Source organism: Lichenostomus cassidix, chromosome 20 (assembly GCF_008360975.1).
Source record: "Lichenostomus cassidix isolate B80296 chromosome 20, HeHo_3.0, whole genome shotgun sequence".
Taxonomy (NCBI): Eukaryota; Metazoa; Chordata; class Aves; order Passeriformes; family Meliphagidae; genus Lichenostomus; species Lichenostomus cassidix.
The window spans coordinates 4,935,835-4,957,755 of NC_139500.1; the positions used below are offsets into that span (position 1 = coordinate 4,935,835).

Here is a 21,921-nt window from a genome sequence, read left to right on the forward strand (position 1 = left end):
AAAAACCTGGAAGACGCCCCCAAGAAATTAAAAATCGGCACTGTGGATGATGTCACCAGTGAGGGCAGGGAGCGAGCAGGAAGGAAAAATCACACATGTCCCAGTTGTTTCACTTCTTGTCCCTCTGCCTCGTTTCGTCTGTCACCAGCCCCCGGAGCATCCTGACGCCCGGTCGACGGTTACCAACAGGCCATAAATAAAACCTCTGGAGCCACTGGTGTCAACATCTTGGCATTGTTTAGGTCTCCTTGTTTGCCTTTAAAATAACTCTCCTCCTCGGGGTCATGCAGATGAAAAAGCGAAGACCCCCTGCCATCATCCATAGAAATCATCTTGCCATGACTTGTGCTGACTTTTTTTTCCCCTGCCTGCAAAGTTTGGAGTTTGGGGAGCTGCCTGGGAGCACTGCTCATTACCCAGGGCTCTCTGCCTCCTGCCAGCCTGTGCCTTGGAATGTCACCTCGGGCGCCAGCAGGTCGTCTGAGCTCGGGCCACATCACCCATTTATTTCCCTGACTCCCAGAGGCACAGTTTGGGCTGGATTTGGGGATGGTCTATCCAGCCAGCCCCGTGCTGCTGGTTTATCTGTTGCCTGGCTGTGCCTGGCTCTGCTGCGGATGTTGGGCAGCCAGAGAGTGGAAAAACAAACTTGGAGATGTGGATCCATGGTCAGAGCCTGGCCCTGCAAACACGGTGTGCCTGTGAATGGCCTGGCTCTGGAGAGGTGCCACTCCACAGCCTTTGCCCTGGCACCGGGGTTGGCACCATGCAGGCTGCTGATGAAGTTCTGGAGGCACAACAAATAGTCCTCCAACGACAGTTTTCATCCATGGGCTTTGGTAAAAGGCTGGCTTGAATTCCCACCATGCCTGCACATTCCAGCCCCTGCAGGGGACCAGTGCTCCCCAGTGCTTGGAGCATCTCCTTTCCTCCAGCAAGGGTTGTGTGGTGGGAAGCATCATCCTCCATCTCAGCTGACTTGTGACTTGATGTCAGATTCACTCTCCCTGATCCTCTTTAGCCTGTTGTTTATAATAAAAATCAAGCGATCCATCTCTGCTGACAAGAGGAAGAGTTGCTCCAGGAAGCCCTGGACAGGTCAACTTCTATATTAAGGAACTATTACTTGACAGTTTCCTGGCCATAAATAGCTGTACAGCGGGGCTGGGGATTTTATTTAGAAATAACAAATAAAGTAGGCCATAAGTAACTTCATGACCTTCGTGACCTTGCTCCCTCATCATCTCCCACCCACCTCCCCTTTTCAGTATGGTCTTCTCCTCATCCCCAAGTTCCTTGGGACTTCCAGGACCCCTTACAGAGCATATCTCCCCATTTCCCATTGCTGAGATGCTGCAGAAACATGCTGTATCCAGCTTTTGGAAGTGTGATGTGGGTTTTGCATCACTGAAAATCTTCTGCTACAGCTCAGCTCCAAGAAATTGTTTTCTACTTGGCTTTCATTAAAATAATTAAAAAGCAATCTGCTCTGCATGGCTGAAAGCTGGAAATCCTCCACTCAAAACATCCCCAAAACTGGATTCAAACAAATACACCTCCAACATGGCCCTTATTTTTCAGTCCCTCAAGCCTTTCTCTAAAATTTTGGAGGACTAAGTTCTAATTTTCTAATGCTCAGACTTGGCAACATCAACACCAATCAGGAAATACAAAAGAAAAAAACAGCATTTTAGTATTCTTTTATTATTGGGTGGTTTTGACCATTTTTGTCATGTCGTTTGCCTAAAATAATAATAAAAACCTCTTTGTTTGGAGCTGGAAAGGGAAGAGCAGCGTGTTTATTTCATGTATGACTCATCAGCTCAGTGTTGATATGCAAAACGCTTCAGAAGCTAACACTCTATAGAGATGATCGTCTTTAATAAAAAACAGTAAATGTTTAAAACAACCATTGCTTATTTTTTTTTCTCTTTTCTTCCTGTTGTGGCCAATAAAACATAAGGCAGGCCACGTAGCTTACATTTTAATAAAATTAAGTTATTTGGTGCCATGTTATTACAGTCTTTTATTGGAAAGTGGAATAAATTGCACACAGTGGAGTCATAGGAGGGAGAAATCACTGCGAATAAACATAGATTCTGGGATGCATTTATTTGCTGCTTTCATCTCAGAGAAGGAAGGCTTTCCCTGGGCAAACGGAGGTTCCGGCCTTGGGGAGGCAGCCCTGTGTCGCTCTGGGGAAGGATGTTTTTGGGGACCTGGTGCCATGATGGGATCACCCCCTCCCCATCCAGCTGGCATTTTCCACAGTCATCCTCCAAGAGAAACCTGTCCTGCAGCTGTGGCCGGACACCTCACTGTCCCGAGGCGCTGGGGCATATTGTCCTCCTGCCCGTGGACAGCCCAAATCGTTGGTCCCGAGGCTTTCTGCTGGAGCCTGGGGGTTCCTAGGCGAGTGCCAGGGCGCACCAGGAGTCCTGCCGGAGGGGCACGCTCAGCCCGGGCTGTGGGGCCATGCTGCTGGGGGAGAAGGTGTAGTCCTCAGGCTCGAACTTGAACTCGCCGTGGCCGCCGGCCAGCGCCTCGTCCGACTGGCTCTGTGCCTGCCCCAGGAGGGAGGAGAGGGGCATTAGAGGGGCTGGTGTTAGCCAGCAGGTCACTGGCCCCTTGGCATAGCACATAGGAACGACTAGGATGGATCTGCAGGTGTGTGTATGCTTTTTCAGAGCACAGCACAAACCAGATTTTTGGTTTCAAACACAAAAACCCCACCCCATATTGTATAACTGGTGCTGTGTCAGGCCCTTGGGTGTTGGGGCTGAACTTCCCCTTCATGCACACATGTCCAGCTAAGGGAGGGCTTAGACTCAGCATACAGACAGCGTTGGGCCACAAAATTTGGGTGTGTGGGTTGATTTAGAGCCTTTTTTCCTCTATCAAGATGCAGTAGCAACCAGCCCCAAGGAAAGCTTGGGACAGAAGTGAGGCCTCTGATAGAACCACAGCTCTGAGGTCACTGAGCACCTCAGGGCTTTAAAGTGAAAATAACACATGCCCAAGGAGCCTTTTCTTGGGAGGTACAGAGCATTCCACCCTGGGCAGATCTCACCAAATCAGCAGGGTTGTGACTCCCATGATTCCATGGCAGGAGGTGTGAACTAAACCCAGCTCTGCACTGAATCCTATTCACCACCTCTGTCCAGTTCCCTACTGCAGGATGAAAGATCTAATGGGAGACCAACAGGCTGGAGACTTTTCTCATCCACAGCATCTTGACTCATGCTCCCTGCTTTCCTCAGCCTGAGGGAGTCCACCAGGCTGGTGGCCGCAGCACAATGAACTAATTGCTTAACCTCACCAAAGCCCCCCAGGCCATGGAGGTGTGTGGATCCTGCAGCCCAGCAGGTGGTGGCTGTGCGCTCTGCTCCTTACCTGGGACACTGACACGATGGTTTGTCCGGGGTACTGTGAGGTTGTGCTGGGCTCTGACTTTAAAGTGACCGTGCTGTCTGAGGTGGTAATGGAAGAAGGGGAGTTAGTGGCCGAAGTTGTGGATCCTGGAAGACAATTGGTAGAAGGTAGTGAAGAAATGTAGGTGCAAATCTGCTCTAAAAGAGATTTATATTTTAATGGCAACCATGACATCTCACAGCATGACTCTACTGTTCTCTTTCTATCACAGCTCTGTCAGAAAACACTTTGTATTTGGCTGTCAAGAAGCTGATGGAGGAGGAGGGAACCCTTTTGAAATCTGACGATGTTTTTTCCCCATTACTCAATTTAGCCCAAACCTGCTCAAACATGAGCACTCTTGCACCAAAGCCAGGTGCCCACAGCCCAGAGCAACCTCACAACAATATGACAGCACTGAGATTTCCCACCAAGCACCCTCCTATCACATGAGTTCTATGCAGAAATACAGACCCTAGATCTAAAGCAATCATCAGCGACAAAAAAAATCACATTATTTTTTAATTATCAAAATTTACTGCAGAAGATATGTTGAGGTGAGCTGTGCTCCAAGCCCCCAGGATGGATCATAACAGCACTGTACCTGTTGAGGCTTTGCCTTTGGTAATGTTTTTAGGTTTCCTTTTCCTCGTCTGGATGCTTTCCTTTTTCATGGCCAGAGGTCGTGGTACCTTGACATTCATAAAGTTTGGAATCATTAATATTGTATTTTATTCTTCTCCTTCCTACATGTGTTGCTCTCCTATTTATGTGCTGTAGCTCATGCAAAGCACCTAAAGTCCTTGTCCTTCACTAAGAGCTATTTTTCTCTGCATCAGGCCTTGGCTGGAAGATGTATAAGGCTAACAGCTAAGGCTTTCCCACAAATTTTGCTTTTTCCTTTATTTCCTATTTTTCTTTTCCTGATTTATTAGTGACCTTTATGACAGGGCTCTATTAAATTACACTGACAGACTGAGAGTTTACAGGGCTCAGAGGGAATGAGCATGGGGTAAAGAGGCTTCAGCCTTTATGGCAGAAATTTGGAGAAGCCTTTATGGAGGGATGGAGTCTCTTGTTTGGCTGATGGACATGTCACCAACAGCTCCCATCCTCTGTGGGGAAGTCTTATCAGCCAGCCTCCACGTGGGCTCCTCAGCATCCTTCACACATTCTTAATTAACACATGGAGAAGAAATAAGTTTCTTATCTCAGTTTGGGTTTGGGGAGCTTCAGCCTCCAGCTACTGGAGCTTTGTAAGCTTCCCTTTCATGGAATCCTAGGATGGTTTGGGTTGGAAGGGACCTTAAAGATCAGTTCCAGCTCCTCTGTCACGGCCAGGGACATCTTCCACTAGACCAGGCTGCTCCAAGGCTCATCCAACATGAAATTTGAACTGTTCAAGGAGACAGCACTGGGATACAGCTCTTTCAGTCCAGTCTGATCCCTCCAGAGCTGATCTCCCAGAGCTGCTGGGCAGTGATCCCAAACCCCACAGGGTCCCTCCCAGTGCTCCTCACCCCGTGGAGTTTCATGTAGAGTCCGCAGGCGTTGCAGACAGGCTCTCCCTCGGCGTTCCTCCTCCACAGGGTGGTGTTGGTGGTGTGGCAGTTAGTGCAACAAAGGCCAGCACGTCTCGATGAAGACTTCAAGACAAGCAAACAAACCCATGAGTGCACACAGGAGTGATGAACTGGGAAGTTTCATACAAAAATGAGGTCCCCAAGTACACCATATTCCCGGAAAATGTGAAACACACGCGAGAGCCAAATTCAGATCAAAGAAATTACATTCAAATGAGATCACTCTAATTTGCAAGTGTTTGTTTGGTTTGGGTTTTTTTTGTTTTGTTTTAGGGTTTTTTTTCTTGGGATTGATAAACCTGGAAAATATCCTTGCAACTCATTTCACGAATTTCCAGCAAATCTGCTGGAAGTGATCAGGACTCAGAGCATGGAGAAGTTCCCTCCAGGAGATCCACTCAGATGGAGAAAGAGATGGAAAATGCCAGCTGGGCTTTAAATGCATGAAGAAAACTCATGCTGTAAGTGAACTCTTCTGTTTTCCTGCACTCAGAACTACCACCAAAGTTAGCAACATCCCAATTAAACTCTGGTTTAAGACAACTGGAATCAGTTGGCTGAACTGAGAAGAGCAAAACTGAGCTGGTCCATGGTGAGACCAGGGAGGTTATTCTTTACATCTCACAGATAATCTGTCCCCTTACAGGCTGAAGAAACCCCTGCAGACATTAATTAATTAATTACATATTTTGTGAGTGCAGTGATTGCTGGCTCTGCAACATTAATAATTTCAAATGGAGAAGGAAAATGTTCTGGCAGAAGCAGCAAACTCATTTCTGACCACCTCCCTCCAAGCCACTAGAAAATTCACCTCTCTCTTTATACACACTTGTCAGCTCAATAGGCATTTCATTTGAGAGTCTCTTAGCACCAGGTATTGAAACGATTTTAATAAAAGACCTCACTAAGTGTAAGATACCTGTGGCATAAGTCATATCTCAGGCTCTCCATATTCAGGTGTCTTAAGTTCTTCAGCTATCAGAAAAATCACTTTGAATCTGCTCAAAGGCAGACGAAAGGTGATGCAGGCAATAAAGAACTCCCTGTTTGTTTATTTTTCCATTATTGCTTGATATCCTGACTGAGCAATATAACAAATGAGGTGGGAAGAGCAGGAATAAAAATGAAATGTTTTTACAAGGTTAGCAGTCAAATAAAGATCAGCTTTGAGTTTCAAGAGGCACAAGTGACATACCCTAGGTTCGATTCACTCGTTGCTCAGCAAAGAGGTCTCAGCAACTATTTGCAAATAATGGCATCGCTTTGGGAATTATTCAGCTTTCAGGAAATAACCAGGCAAAAATAGTAATACACTAAGGTGTGAGCTGACAAGCCTGGCACAGAGGATGAGACAGCAATCCTTGTCCCTGATATGGGACATGGTGTCACAGCAAGATCCTACAGAGTGCCCTTAGAGCCTTTCAGCTGCCAGGGCTGTGCCACTCTTGCCACTCTTGCCTGAAGCCAGGAGGGACCTCAGCTCTGATGGGAGCAGAGGAAGGTGCTGAGCACCTGATGGATGCAAGGATTCCGAGGTCCAGCTCGTGCTATGGGTGAAGATGGGAATTTGGAGGCACTCAGCCCTGGGACATCTGTGCCTGCTGCAATCTGTCCTTGCCTGCAGATGGGGAAAGACCAGTGCAAAGCCCTTTGGAAAGTCTCAAATTTTCTGGGCCACCACAGGTTCCTGTGAGGGAGGGACACACTCTCCCTGTTTTTGCCAGCAGCTTGCAGATGAGGTGACAATGAGACCTGTGGCTCTGGTGGCCCAAGGGCAATGCCAGCTCTGCCAGAGCTCTGCCCACCCTGCCAGCACTGCATCACAACTTGCTCATAGGCTCCTTGCTGGGACAATGACAAATGCCTTCTATGTATCCTAAATGTCACTCTGCAGGTTGGTTCCTCCTCACACAGCCAGGGAGAGCAGAAACCATCCTCCAACACTGATATTACAATTTAAACCTCAGAAACCCCATGAGAACCTAGCCCTGCACCACAACCTGCCAGCTTAGCAAGAGACAGTCAAGGCTACAGTTTCTCACTGAAGGACGAGGGTACAATACATTATTGCTGGTTTCCCAGCAATTCTCCTGAAAGAAAATGCATTTCTGCCTGCCTCCACCCCGCTGCCTTTGTACCATTCTGACCTTGTCTAGGAAGTTGTTGACTTCAACATTGTGCTCAGTGTTTATTTATACAAATGCACCACACACTCAAACAAAAACTCTTCATGGACCTGGCTTGACAGCCAAGTGCTGCTGATAAGCTCAAGGAATGGAGAGTTGGTGCCTATTGAATTAACTGCGTGTGAGAGCTGCTTGGAGAGCCCAAAAGGTTCAGAGCCAGCAGGGCAGGTCCTTCCAAGGGAGACCAAGCTGTCAGAGACTTTGCTTCACTTCCTTTTCAAAGGTGGAAAAAAACACACCGGGTTTTACAGGAAAAAATAAAAGACACTGAACCCCCAGACTTAATCAGTTCTTCTCTGTCCCCATTTCCAGCAGATTCAAGGGGACTTGTGGTTCACAGAAAAGAAGTTTGCTGAGATGTTTGAGCTCAGCTCCTGAAAGTGGGGAGATCCAAGGCTGAGAGCCAAAGGCAGCTTTGAGATTTGCCTTTGTTACTACAGCAAACCTGCACCTTGGAGGATGAGGGAGCAGCAAGTACTGAAGGGCAGACAAAAAACCAAGGCAGACATCACAAGATGGCTCTAGGATCCTATTAGACTGTCCCAATCCCATCCCCACCTTCCTCAAAAGCATCACCAAACCCACTGTGCACTCCAAACTGTAAAAAAGGACAGACTGAAAAAATACCTCCTAGGCAGAGGTAGAAAAAAAATCCTCTGATCCAAGCTGGAAAAATTCAGATTAGTCCTTCAGCTCAGAATTCTGCTGCATCTGCCCCTTGTGCAAAGCAGAGCTCCTCCTAAACGAGGGAAATTACACATGCCATGCAACTCCACCAGCTGCTCCTGGTTTCAAAAGTGATTTGGCTTTTCAGCCTGGGACTAAGATATCATCTTGTGAAACACACCAAGACACTTGGACTAGAAAAGGTGCTGCCCAAAATAAAGTGCTGCCTCCATCCTCCTCTAACACAAACCCTTTGTGCTGAAAGCCACAGTGCTTTGAATCCAGACACAGGCTGGAGCAGAATGGCTGTCTTTGCTGCATAGAGGATGTTGCCCTTATCTCAAAAAATTAAAAAGAAACAAAAAAATGGAGTGGAAACTACACTGCTGCTGCTCTCCCTGTCCCATGCAGGAGCAGGCTGAGCCTGCAGGACATCATTCTGATTCCCTCAGTGTTATCTGGGCCATGTTGTGCTCTCTTCTGGGGGACTTTGCTTTGTGAAAACAGAAGTCAGAATAACTCCCAGCGCAGTGCCTACGTACAGAACAAAGGTCGTAACGTAAAGGGCACAAGCAACCATTTTTTCTTCCTGTGTCTGTGTTTCACTGCACTGTGAAAGCCAATTTCACCATTCCTACAGCCGTGGACTGCCACTGACATTTACAGCTCTGCTGCCAGAGCTCACCTGGCACCCTCTTGTTCATCATCAGTAGATCCCTCTCCTTCCAAAGGGACAGGATTTGTTGCAACACAACATTTCAAACCCAAGGTTTCAAAATGTCTTGTTCCAAAGTCAGGATGGAAAGCCAAAGTTGCAGCCTTTTCTTCTAACCCATAAACCAAAATCTCCTCACGTATTTCAACCCTAGCAAAATGTTTCCCCTGGATAAGAATAAGCTCTTTCATTTGAGCTTTATCATTATTGTATTTATTGCCAAAATAATTTAAAAATTTGGAAGTACTTTGGTAATTCCCAACTATACTTGCTCATCCTTGGGAAACAGTCTTAATTCTGGAAACAAGCATTTTCCATCAGAAAACTTTGTTGAAATGTTTTTTGAAAAATGCCTGATGGGTGCTGTGGATGAGGCTGCCTCCTTTCCCATGTGCCAAAATAAAATACAGAATTGCAGCGAGATGTCTCCAATTCCCTCTGGGAAAAACTGCTCAAAAACCCCCAAGAAATTAATCCAGCAACACATCTGGATGCCAGTCTGAAATGCAGTTGGATTTGAACTGGTTTGCACCTCTCTCTATCCATGGATCGTGTTTGCTCTGAAAAATTCAGCAGCGTAACTCGGAGATTTGCGGCACAGCAGCGACCAGGGGATCAGATTTGGTGTCATCACATTAAAGGAGACAGAAGGATTTTGGAGAGACAGGCAAACCCTGTTGGATAATGCTAAATATTTCACAGAAATGCCTTGATTTTCATGTGATGAACAAAACAGGGGGATTTTCCATGGAACTACTACTCATCTCATTTTGCAAATCCAGAGCTACATTTTCAGGGGACGGAATCAGAACAAAACATCTTGCCCAGTCTCAACCTCTTCTCTTTTCCTTACTGATTTTCTTACACAGAAATTTGTCACTGTTGGGTTATCGCTAATAATTTGTTTTGCAATCCAAAAAAAAAAAAAATAACTGCAGGATTACTTTCACCCCTAGTGAAAGCCCAAGGAGCTCCCAGCTGTTCCCCAGCACGGCTCCAACAAACATCCTGTTTGTAATGATGGAGTCTGATGACAAGCTCGAAAACCAAAACTGTTACCACCAAATTTAAACATCCCAAAGCGACTCCACAAAAAAAAGAAAAAAAGAAAAAAGGACGCGCCTTTCCTCTCTCACCATGGGATCCCAATTGGAGGAAGCCCAATATCACATTGACAGAGGGAATTAATGCTTTAACCAGCAGGGAAACTGGGAACTGCCAAACCCCCAAGTTTTCCCCTTAGGCAGGAGGGTGAAGGCAGCGGGGAGCTGGGCCTCATCCTGCTCCCATTGTGAACAGCCCCAAAGCTGCTGGGCCAGCTCAGGACCAGCCCTGCCTCCTGTTCAACTGCTCTGCCTGCACCGTGTGTGTCTGCATGGAGAACTTGGAAATAATAATAACAAGAATAATAATGATAATTATAATAATAATTAATAATAAGAATAGAATAGACTAGAATAGATTACAAAGCATTGCACCCATTGCAGGAACAGAGCCGGGGGAAGCCCGCAGGGCTGACCACAGGCAGGGCTGATTGTCCCCACTCGATTCTGGTGCAGACCCTCCGTGCAGCCCCAGGACCCCGCTGGTCCCTGTCTCCACTGCCAGGGAAGAAACCCCTCTCACTTCATCCCATTCCCCCTGATCCCAACTGGTTCTGCACCTCAACAAAGGTGTCCTGGATTTTATCTCTGGGAGTCAAACAGACCCCAACACAAATACAGAGACCCCAACAGCACATTCCCCTGCCCTCCAGCCATCCCCGGGTGGAGCAGGGGATCCCGGCGGGCTTTCCCTCTCTTACCAGCCTCTTCTGCGGCTTGAGCGGCCGGTTGATGCCGTTCATTTTGTGGTAGAGCCCGCAGGCGTTGCACAGGTAGTGCCCGGTGCCGTCCTTCCTCCAGAGCGGGGTGGACATGGCTCCGCAGTTCACGCATTCCCGGCCGTCCCCGGGGAACTCCTCCAGGTACTCTGGAAGAAACGCCAGCGGTGTGAGGGTCAGGAGCAATCCCAGAGCACCGGGATGTCCCCGGAGACCCTGTGGGAGAGGCTCTGCAATCCTCTGTGCCTCAATTCTAGGAGCAATCTCTGCCCGGAGGGGGTTTACCTCGGCCCTACCGAGTGTGAACCAAAAACCCTTAATTCCCTCCACATCTTAATATTTTAATATTTCGCTCAAAGAAATCATATTCCCCCATCCCTTCCCCGAAAGACCCCAAAGGGCTGAACGCGGCTGGGGTCTTCCTGGGATGGGGAGGCTCAGGGCCATCAGCGGGAGAGTGTGATGTTATCCCGGGGTGCAAAAATAAATGGGTGATGGGGCAAAATGGGGCGATTTTCCTGATTTCCATCCCGAAACACCCCCAGCCCGGCCGGGAAGGCTCGGGACTGCCGGCGGAGCGATGCCGGGCTGACACCCGCGGGGCTCCCGGGCTCCCCAGGAGAGCATCACCAGCCGCCAGTGGCTCCAGTTCCTCCTAGACAGGCTCTTCCTCACTTTTTCTGTCCCCGGAAAAAAGAATTCCGGGGAAGGAGCCGAGAAGCACCATCCGGGATTCGTCCCTGCCCCGAGCACGGCTCAGCGGCAAACAGGCAGTCCGGAGCAAACCCGGGGCACCCCTCAATGGAGAGTTGGTTTTTTTCCTCTTACAGCTTTTCCCCCTCTTTTAAAAAATAACTTATTCTTCCCGTTCTGTTCTTACGGGGAAAAACAGCTTTATTATTATTTTTTTTAAATCTTCGATCGGATTAACGATGCAACGGAAAGAAAAAGGAAAGAGAACAAAACTTTAAAAGGGGGGAAATGGAAAAGAGAAATAAAATGTAAAGAGAAAAGGTAAAAACAAAATTGCAGTAATTCATTTAAAAAAAAAAAAAGAAGAGAAGAAAAAAAAGAAAAAGGAGAATAGTTTAGGCTACTTGAAGAGAGTTTACACTACCCAAGAGCAAAAATAAACGGCAGAGAGGACTTCAGCCACTATCCTGGATCCTAAAGCACCGAATTCAAAGTGCAGAAAAGATTTCTGAGGCATCACCTCTCCCAGCAGGGCGATCCCTTCCCGCACAACGCAGCGGATTTTCACAAAGAGAAAATCCCGGGAAGAAACCTCTGCCCAGCATCTCCGCTGTGGGAGGAAAAGCCGAGCCGGGGAGGCAGCCCGGTGGGGAGGGGGCTGCTTCCCTGCTTTAACTTTGTTCTTGGGGTGAAGATAAGATAATTCAGTTCACCACAGTAAAGATGATAACGCGGCTGAGATCTTGAAGTGGCTTTTAAAGGACTTTGCAAACCACAGCCGGAGGAGGCTGGTGAAGTGCCCCCGGGGTTATAAACCCCGCGCACGAAGAGCCCTGTTAAATCAAGCCCGAAACTTTATTTGCTCAGAGCTTGGTTTAAAAGGACTCTCGGCGTGGATGCAAAGGAATTGAAGTTTATTGTTCAACGCCTGAGCGCCTTTCGGTGTCTCCCCAAAGGCCGCAGAGCGGTGCAGCTGCGGACCTGTTTGGGCGAAGGCGAACGAGGAGCCCGAGAGTCTGTTCAAATATAAACTAATTTACCACAATAAATTACTTAAAAGGGAGGGAGCTATAAATCTGCCCCGCTAATTTAAACACAAGGGTAAGTATTGAAGCACAGGCACAAAGTCGATATTGTGGGAAGGAGATATCGCAGGGGTGGTGGTGGTGGGGTGGGGAGGGAAGGGGTTGAACGGCCTCTGCTGCTCTGTCCTCCGGGGGAATTGCTCTGCTTTGAAACGTGGTCTTTGCCCTTCTTGTCACACACGCACCCCCCTCCCTATCCCCTCTCTATCCAGGGTCAGCCGCACTTACCCCATTCCCGAACCATCACCGCATCCCTGGATAAAATCATCCTCTCCCCTGCCGTCGGGGATGCCAGCGGGACAGCTCATCCCGGGGCCGGGCCACCGACACGGCGGGGGGACAGGGATGGGGTTTGGGATGGGGATGAGGTTTGGGATGGGGATAGGGTTTGGGATGGGGATAGCTCCCACCCGGCGCCCCGAGACGTCGCTGAAGGGTGGCGGCGACCTACCGAAAGTGGACCTGCGGCCGGGCAAGGCCGCCTGCCTCGTCTGCAGGCTGTGCAGCACGCTGCTCTCAAAGTGTCCGGCCGTCCAGGAAGGCGGTATCTCGGGGGTCACGTAGGCGGGGTAGGGGCTGGAGTAGGACCCGTTAACGGAGCGCACCAAGGCGTTGCCATACTGCTCCCGGCCCCCGCCGCCCAGCAGCAGGGGACCCTGGTAGGCTCCGTCGCGGCCCGAGGGGCTGCTGCCCGGCGGGCTGTGCGAGTACGAGAAGCCCGACGGCGGGTGGGGGCTGCCGGCGTTGAAAGCCGCGGGCTCGCCGCCGCTCTGCCCCCAGCCCGCGGGGTTGCCGAGGTGGCTCTGGTGCGGCTCGCAGCCTTGCAGGTAGGGCAGCGTCTGGAGGACGGAGGGCACCCGGGTGGTGGGCACGTAGACGGGCGAGCCGGCCGACGAGTGGAGGAAGTTGCTGGAGTCGTGGGAATAAGCCGACTGGCCATGGTTGGGGGTGAGGGCCAGACCCTGATACATGTTCCGTCCTCGGCGGCGTGGCGGCTCAGGGCCCGGCAGTGCCGAGGGGCTCACTCACTGGAACCTGCGGGGAGAACCGAGAGCAGCGGCTGACACCCCGCACACACCGGGCACCCGACGGCCTCTCCCGCGCCGAAAATGCCTCTTGTCTGCCTCAAGCAGGCGCTGAAATTTGTATTTTTTTTCCTCTGTTTTTGGGTTTTTTTTGGGGTTTTTTTTTCCCTTTAAATTTTCCTCTGAGCAGCGGGGAGAATTAACCTCCTTGGAACGGGCAGCGACCCCTCCGGCACCTTTCCCCGCCCCGCCGCCCGCCTGGGCACCTCCGAAGGGCCGGAAAAACACTCCAACAATTAAATTTTTTTCTAATAGTATTTCCCTTCCCGTCCTTTTTTTTCTTTTTCGGAACCCAGGGCCTGGAGCGCAACTCGAGGCCTTGTTGGCGGGGACACGGCCGGCTGTGGCCCCTGGGTTCCCTGTGGCCGCAGGCTCCCGGCGGACCTGGGCAGCGGTCCAGGGTCGGGAGCATCCCCCGTGTCCCCCGTGTCCCCCAGCCACTGACGCTGCCGCTTTGTCGCTAAAAAGCGCAATAACCCTCGGGCAGGCCTCTCCGTGCTGGCGAAGGGCTCTAGCCGCCCAACCCCGCAAGAGCATCCCGCCCCGGCCCGCTCCTCCCGCACAGGTACTCACATGGCAGCGCGCCGGGAGCCGAGCCGGGCATGGCCGCGGGGGCATGGAGCTGTGCTCACACCATCCAGGGAAATCCCAGGAAAATAACAATAATAATAAAAAAGTACAATAAAGTTCACGGGGGAGGCAGGAGGCAAAACAAACCAGCAGGACCTCCTGGCAGAGAGGAGCTGCCCTCCCCCGGTGTCCCCCCTGTCGCCGCCCCGTCTCCCGTGGGTGCGTCCCTGGCTGCGCCCGGCGGGGAAGTGGCGGCGGCGGTGGCGGCTGCGGCTCTTTACGGCGGCCCCGGTGCGGGCCGGCCCACGTGACGGCCGGCGGGGCAGCCCCGGTCCGGCCGGGATTGGGCGCCTCCCGGCACGGGGGGACGGGATAAGTCCCGCCGGCTCCGCTCCCGGCGGGGGGGACGAGCCCGCAGCCTCCCCCCTGTCGTGGGGCGCGGGGCCGGGCGGAGCGGGGCAGGATGCGACCCCCAGTGCGCCCCGCACCGCCCCGGGCCCGGGGCCGCCCCCGCAGCGAGCCTGGGGGTGTCCGCCCGCCCCCGGGGAGGGCTGGGGGTGGCTCCCTCCTTTGCGAGCCCGGCTGCGTTTCTGGGGTTCGCTCCCACACCCCATGCGGAGGGGATGCCCCCCCGCCCCGGGCCGCCGGGAGATGCTGGGGAACGCACCGAAAACTTCCCGGCGGGGATCTGGTAGCCGAGGATGAGAGCGGGTGGTTTTCTGCTCCGGCTCTGTGTTGACATAAACCCCATCCTTACGGGAAGGGGCACCTCAGCCTGGCCCCGGCCCGCCCTGACTTACTCCAGCGGCCCACGGGCCTGCCGAGGATGCCGCGATGCTCGCAGCCTGCCCGTTCCGGCCGTGCCGGAGCTCAGCGCGGGTTTGCCACGTTCGGAGAGCAGCTCTCCGGCCCCTCACCGTCCCGTCGAGGCTGCCCCGCTTCCAGGTGCTCTGCTCTTCCCCGGGGGCAGCAGCAGAGAGAAGGGTCCTCCTCCCTGCAGCCCTTCCCGGCCGAGCAGCTCTGGCCTTGCGATGGGGACAAAAACCCTTTCCCCGCTGTTCGCCGTCGGTGCCACCCGGAAAGGGACTTCAGAGGGGAAGGAGCTCTCAGTCCCAGCTTCCCGCTTACCCCGGGTAATTCAGCCGATTTAACTCTCCTCCGGTACGGGCCAGCGAGGAAATAACTCCATCGTTACCGGGATTTGTCCCCGGGAATTATTGCGCCTTTGCGCAAAGCCGCAATGCCTCTCTCTCCTCCCCGGAGAAACGGGCAAAACCCCTCGGCGAATCTCACCCGCCGCTCGCTCCATCCTCGGGCGGACAGATTTTTGTCTCCCGAAGGGCTGTACCGAGTGGATTGGGCCCTGCTCGGCCCCGGGAGCCCTCCGGTAACTCAGCCCGTCGCTGCCCGCCCGTGCGGTCCCGGCGCCCGGGGCAGCCCGTCCAGCCTCGCCTCCGCAGGGACCAGAGCTGCGGGAAGGGTGGGAAATTTCAGCTCCAAAATAAACTGGTGCAGGAATGCCAGCTATTTCCCTCGGAATAATGCAACGCAACTGGCCGGAGATGTATTTATTTGCTCGCGAAAGCGGCCGTTTTACGGCTCGCGGGGTGTCCCTGTGCCCCAGTGCCCGCGAAGCTAAAGAGGAAAACAAAACCAAAACAAATCCCCTCCTCCCACCCCAAACAAACAAAGAAATAAACCAGAATTTAAAAAAACAAAAAAGATAAAAATGAAGGGAAAAAATCTTTAAAAAAAAGGCAGAAAAATAATTTTTCTAAATGTGAAAAAGCTATAGAAAAAGAAAATAAAAATCCGAGGAAGCCGCAGCCCCGCGGCAGCACGGATAAAACCGTCCCTATAGAAAACCAGCCCCAACCCCTTCGTTGCTGTGGCTGAGCCACCACTGGAACTGCCTTCGTTTCGTTTCGCGTGGGTTTTCTGACTTCACAATTTCGAGGTGTTACTTAACTGTAATTTATTTTACTTATTAAAAAATGCGTACGAACTGCCTTCTCCGATCTCTCCTGGAGTTCAAATAAATGTGAAAACCTTGAAACAAACGAGGGACTGCTGAATCGGGAGAGATGTACCCGGTGAGCACTTTCACGGCGGAGGAAACCACCGTGCGCCAAAAACTTTCCCGCGGACCTGTGGCGTGTCTGTGGTCAGATCCATCCAGCCGTTGGGTTTTTCTGTTTGATTTTTTTAAACTAATTTTTCAACGCATTTTCTCCCCCGGTGGTGTCGGGGCTGCCGGGCTTTCGCCCCACGGAGGCTAGGCACACCGGGTCCGAGGAGCAGCTCCTCCCGCGGCCGCGCCAGCAGAGCCCGCGGGTGCGGAGCAGCGCTGGGCAGGTGCTGCTAGACCCGGGGTTCCAGCATTATTCGCCGCAGCTGCCCCCGGATTGACCCCATATTCCAGTCCCGCTGGGCACCGGCTGGTGTTACCCACGCGTGGGGACTGCGTGTGGCTGACCACGGGATGGGAGGCCCCGTGGTTTGGGGTGTTTGTAGAATTTTGGGCCGCGCTCGGTAACCGTGGGGCAGGCAGGGGAGCCGGGGGTTCTCCTGTGAGGAAGGCCCGGGTGGGCGATGCCTTGGATGAAGAGGGAGGGAGGTGCCAGCGTGGCAGCGGTGGCAGTGGCGATGCCCTGTCCGCAGCGCTCGCACCGCGCCCGGGGAGGTCACACCGGAGTGGGGGACACGGGGAGCCCGGGACCCTCCCGGTGCTCGCTACCCCACCGAGGGCACCCCGACGTGGCTGCCGGACACTGCTGCCCAGCTCTCGGGGAGGACTAGACACAAAAATAGTAACGCAGCACCGGTGCGGGTGATGCCCGGAAACCCCAATCCCTCTCTTCCATCCCCCTTTGGAGCTGGGACAGGCGGGAAGGCCTCTCGGGAGAGATCCCCTGGCGGTACCTCCGGGAGCTCTGACCCGGTGCTCACGGTCCGTCTGATGGGCTGAGACGGACCCGGTTCTGCTCTTCCCGGGGCTGCGACCACTTCTTTTGAGGGGGTTAGGAAGGGACTGACCTCTTCCTAAAGGCTCCCCGTACCCCCTCACCGCACCGTCCAGGCAGAGCTTGGCTCCGGCTGGGTTCCAGAGGGGTCGGTGTGGCTCGGCACGGCCCCGAGAGAGCCCTGACCCTTCCAGGTGAGGCTCCCCCGGGCCGGGACAGACTGCCCGGCGCCCCGGCCCCTCGGCCCTAATCCTGCTGCGGCTGATTTGTGAGTCCTGCGCGGGGCGGACGCGTGGGAGAGTCCTGCACGGTCTCGGAGGGGGCTTCTAGCTCCCCCCTCCCCCAAGAAAATGTGGAAAAGGAAAAGCCAGGAGGAAAAAAACCAAAAGGCAAATGGAGAGAGAAGGGCAGAAACTTTGCCGCTCCTGCTGCACAGGTCAGGGAAGCAAGGCTCACCCCGAGCGTGGAAACTGCGGTTACCTTTCCTCTCAGTGCACCGGGAGGTGACAATTAATTATGTCCCCTTTCCTTCCTCTGCCTCCCCCGGGCTGCAACATCCTTCCCCGGGGCTCAGAGGCGTCTCGCAGCCCCCTGCCCTCGGGGATGGCGGGAGGGTGAGCTCCGAGGTTAGAATGGAGCTCAGGCGGTGCCCCGCTGCCGGGCTCCCTCCGACCCCTCCGTCCCGAGCCACCCGATGCAAAGGGACACCCTTCGTGCATTTCGTCCCTTCAGCCCCGACGGGCGGCACCGGGCTGCTCTGTGCCTCTGCACAGCAAGGTCCCAGGGGCTGCTTCCCCTGGGGACAATCAGGGTCTGGATCTCCTGCATCCCCTGGAGTCTATTGCCGACACATTCCCACGTCCACATTCCCGGCTCCACATCCCTCCATCCTCCCTCCAGCCCCTTCCTACCCAGTCTCCAAGGTCCCTGGCAGGGACCAAGCCCAGGTACCTCCTGTGGTCGAGGCCAGGCTGATTCCTGAGGCAGTGCTGGAGAGAAGGGATGGACACAGCCTGGGCTGTGGGCAAGGACTGAGCTGCCCCGGCCCAGCCAGGCAGGACAGAGGGGTGTTGTGCCTGGAAGAATGAGGGGATGCCAGAGGGCTGTGTCTCAAAAGGGTTAAATAAACAGCAGGCTCTGCCAAAAATATTTATCTCCTGTTATATGCATGTGGCAGTGGCTCTCAGGAAAGGGGGGGGGTGTAATAGAGGTGGAGGGAAAGTATTTGATTTTTTCCCCCCTCTTGCTCTGAGATCCTGTTTTCTTCCTTAGCCCACAAGGATTTCACTGGCATTGGAAATAAAAGATGTCCCATGGAGATGCTGTCTCTTGCAGTTCCCTACAGATGTTATACTGGGATGCTTCAGTCTCAGCCATTCCTCCAAAAATATGTAGCCAAAAATGGCTACACAAATCACCCCTTTTCCTTCAATATTTAAAGGGTACAAAATGCCAGCTGCAATGTGTGCACCCCTCAGATGGGTAATTTGGCCTCCTATAAATGACCTTTGCTTGTGTGATTTGGGCCCAAATCTTTTAAAATTAATTTTCCTTTCAGGCTGATATAACAGCAGCTCCAACTCGCACAGCAGTCAGGAAGTCCTCAGGCTGACAATGTCAGGCCCAGTGAGCACAGGCTGGGGCTGCAGCTCCTGCTGTTGGGAATACCCTGTGAGGGATAAACCACACTGGTTTTTTTGCAGATGGGCAAACTGTGATCTCCACATTTGTTTTAAGCAGGGAACTCTGAGGGCTCCAACTTTGTCCCAAGCCCAAAGGACAAGCACAGCCCAAGGAGGACACACAGACCCAGGAGGGCTCAGCACCTGCAGGAGATGAGGGTCTGACCCCACCTGGGAAGTCACAGGAGCTTTGCTGTGGGCAGGAGCAGTGGGTGACTCAGGATTCAGCCATGTGGGCACGCTGGGGGACGCCTTGAGTAAACCTTTGTGGGGTTGAAGCCGGAGGGCACAGAGAGGCACAGCCAGGCAAGGAGAGGTGAAAATCTTCTGTACTGTGTAATGGAAACTATTTCCCTGTACAAACTCCAGCCTGGTGGGCTGATGCTGGGGATGCCAGCCCGGTCCTGGCAGAGGTCTGATATCAAACCACTTCCAGAGCTTTTCCAGCCACGCAGGGTTTTCACCGCGCTCCCTGCTGCCATTATGGGCAATGAATGGGGAAAGGGAAAAAAAAAAAAAGGCTATTTTGGTATATTAACCTCCTTGTGGCCAGGTGAAAGGTTAAATTCACATGATTCATTGGCGGCTGAGAGACAGCACTTTGTTGCTAGGATTTTGGGGAATGCGGAGGGCTCCAGCGAAGGAGTCTCGCTAATCTTTAAGGGAGGGAGCCAGGCTCCTGTCTGACGGCTGCAGGCCCAGCAGCTCTGTGTTTCATTTCAGACTGTCACTCTCCTATCTCTCAGCTCACTCCCAGCTCCAGCTTGCTGCCAGATCTTGGGAACTGTTAACTCAGACAAATTTATAGATGGAAAAAGAACAGTTAGCCATTGTTCCTGGGGTGGGGGAGGGAGGGAAGCGAGGAGCTTCGGCCACCAAAGTCATGATGTAACCTGGTTGTTGCCTGGTTGGGAGAAACGTGCAAAGGATCTTCCTCTTCCCATGCCAGGGAAGGAAACTGGGACCATTATGTTGCCACTAGATGTTGGGAGATGGGATGTTAGTGCCCACGTCATTTGGAGATATTTGTACAGTGTTTCCATATAGTGGAATCTCCCAGCTGGTCACCTCTGGGGTATGAGCTCATTCTTCATTTCAAATCTCGTGATACTGGGTGTTTTTATTTAAAGCTTCAGGCTCTGGAGTAATGAGATCTCCTATCAACAGCAGTGTTCTCATAAACAGAGCCCCTCGCTATGTGGGATGCTGAGAGGAAACTGGAAATGGGGACATCTCAAGGATTAAAAAAGAAAAACCCATCTGGAAAATAGGGAGACCCTGAGATTTGTTATCCTTAGAAGTGCAATGACTTCGGGGAAGCATTGCTGATTTTATCTACCTGGGAGAAAAGTCGGAGACTGAGAATTTGTCTGACTGGTGCTGTGATCCTGCTTTCTGGTTGGACACACTTGCAGCCAGCCTTCATGGTGGATAGCCACTTTTCTTTCAATATAACATTAAACCCCTTCTCTTGAAAACAGAGAGCCCTCACTCACCTTAAGGTAAGCTTTTGGATGGTCTATAGCTCCTGAACGTGGGTGTCTTTTGGAGCTTTGTCTTCCAAAACTACCCAAAGAGCAGAGGTACAGCTTTTGGGAGTGTTCACACAAGAATCCCTGCAGCAAGGCTGTACCTGTGTCACCATCCTCATGGCTTCTGCAGTCCCTTCCCCATCTAGAATCATTCCTAGTTCTTTGTTCTTGCTTGCTTGCAGGGAAGTGTGGGAAAGGTCTGCATTGTGTCACCTGCTGGTGAATCCACCTGGCCTCTTCTGCATGTAGTTCAGGACAGGAGAAAGCTGAATCACAGTGGAATAAATCAATTGGGTTTTTAATAACTGCTTTGAATCCAGATCTCCACTTTTCTAATCCTTACGTATGTGTACAGAGTAGAAGGAAGCAAGAAATTTTTGATTTAAAATATAAATAGTGAGAAGTTATGCACATAGTAAATCCAACCACTCGAGAGTCTGGCTGCACAGAAGGTAGTTTTTTCTTCCAAGGTTTGAAGGTTTGCAGAGGTCTGTTGTTTTAATCAGGAGACTGCATAGATTTGATTCTGAAGGCCTGGACTACGGCATGGTCCCAAAACATGACTCTCCCTCATTTTACTTACTGGAGTTTTATTTAACTCTGCACTAACAGGGACAGAATTTCACCTCTTATAAAATTTGTGTCCCAAATCAGCTGTGATGTTAATGCTTGTTTTCTGCTTTATTTTGGTATCTATAACTAGAAGCACTTTTTTTTTCCCATTGCATGCTTGGTGTGAAATTATCAACTCAAAAACCCAGCATTGCACAGATGTGCTCTTCTAAATACAGGTCTGAATGAACCTCTGGTGGAAGTCTTTCAATGAAGTTGAAACAGGTGTCCTGGGGATGAATTTGGGACGCTATCTGCATTATGGACTAATTTTCAATTTGCATCTCTCTCCTCATGTGTTTAAAGGGTCTAAAAATAATCTTCATGAGGGAGAAATGGCACTGTGACTTCTCATAAGCAAGGTACTGAAAGGATGTGACAAATGAGTGGTGTAGCCTTTGCTACGTATTAAAACTAAATTTAATGTTCCCTGCATTGCTTTGCTATGCTTCATTTGAATATCCCAATATTCAAATTGCCCAATATTCTTCCTGCCTTCACTCACTTCAGGCTGTGCTGTCCTTTCACAGCTTCTCTGCCACATCTGAGCTGCCTTGGGTCAACAAACCTTCTCCTGCACCTCACGGAACTTCCCTTCCTACTCCTGTCTTTGGCTGCATCACTGACCTCTCCCAGCCTCATTTTTCACCTTCTCAACAACCTCTCAGCCCTCACTGGCTGCATTTTTCATCTGCTTTGGCATGAAAACATGGCTCCAATTAGTTGGAAAGGTGGTATGGAGAATGAGAGGTGGAGAGGCAGCTGGTTTGGAAGAGTAGGAAGTTTGGCCAGAACAGGAAGCAAAGCACTTCTTTGTCTCTGGGCTGCCCAAGAGCTGCAGTGGCTTCCATGGTTGAAAGCTCTAGAGCTGGGGAGGAAGAGAGGAGAGCTTTTTGCTGCTTCTGCAAATAAAAAGTTAAGCCAGAAGCTGGGCTTTGCACCATGTGAGCTTTAGCCTGGATCACAGCTGCTCCTGCCCAGCTGCTTGCTCCCAGCAGGGTGGAAACCCAGCAGTCCTGTGGCCAGGGAGAACACGGCAAAGGACCACTCACAACCTCCTGATTGCTCTTGAGATTTCGCAGGAGCAGCCTGAGCAAAGCCATGTGTTACAAGAAACCTCTGGAACAATTTTAAGAGAGCAAAGATATGCAGAAGCAGAAGTCCTGGCAAGCTTTCATTCAGTTCCCCATGGAAGGGAAGAAAATTACGAGCATGTATATCCCATCTGACTGTACCCAGGCCAATCTCTAGGTAGAGCCTAACCATTGTCCAGCTCTTCCAAACCTTCAGCCTCACATCTGGTCAGCTGGCCCCTT

General features: G+C 51.7%; 1 protein-coding gene across 1 annotated transcript; it reads right to left on the bottom strand.

The window, feature by feature from the left end:
- Window positions 1-1,684: 1,684 nt before the first annotated feature.
- Window positions 1,685-14,184, bottom strand: GATA5 (GATA binding protein 5). The gene is made up of 7 exons (XM_085078939.1): window positions 13,820-14,184; window positions 12,613-13,196; window positions 10,366-10,532; window positions 4,932-5,057; window positions 4,016-4,103; window positions 3,394-3,518; window positions 1,685-2,564 (listed from the first exon to the last, which is right to left on the bottom strand). The coding sequence occupies exons 2-7, from the start codon at window positions 13,130-13,132 to the stop codon at window positions 2,409-2,411; spliced, it is 1,182 nt and encodes a 393-aa protein (XP_084935065.1). The 5' UTR covers window positions 13,133-13,196; window positions 13,820-14,184; the 3' UTR covers window positions 1,685-2,408.
- Between the last annotated feature and the right edge of the window lie 7,737 nt (window positions 14,185-21,921).

What these genes read in the sequence shown, in the direction of transcription:
- GATA5 (XM_085078939.1), bottom strand. Translation starts at nt 13,132, where the DNA reads ATGTATCAGGGTCTGGCCCTCACCCCCAACCATGGCCAGTCGGCTTAT. An exon ending in CGGCCGCAGGTCCACTTTCG is followed by an intron (nt 10,533 to 12,612) that starts GTAGGTCGCCGC and finishes CGTTTCTTCCAG; the next exon opens with AGTACCTGGAGGAGTTCCCC. An exon ending in CCATCGTGTCAGTGTCCCAG is followed by an intron (nt 2,565 to 3,393) that starts GTAAGGAGCAGA and finishes CTCCTGGGGCAG; the next exon opens with GCACAGAGCCAGTCGGACGA.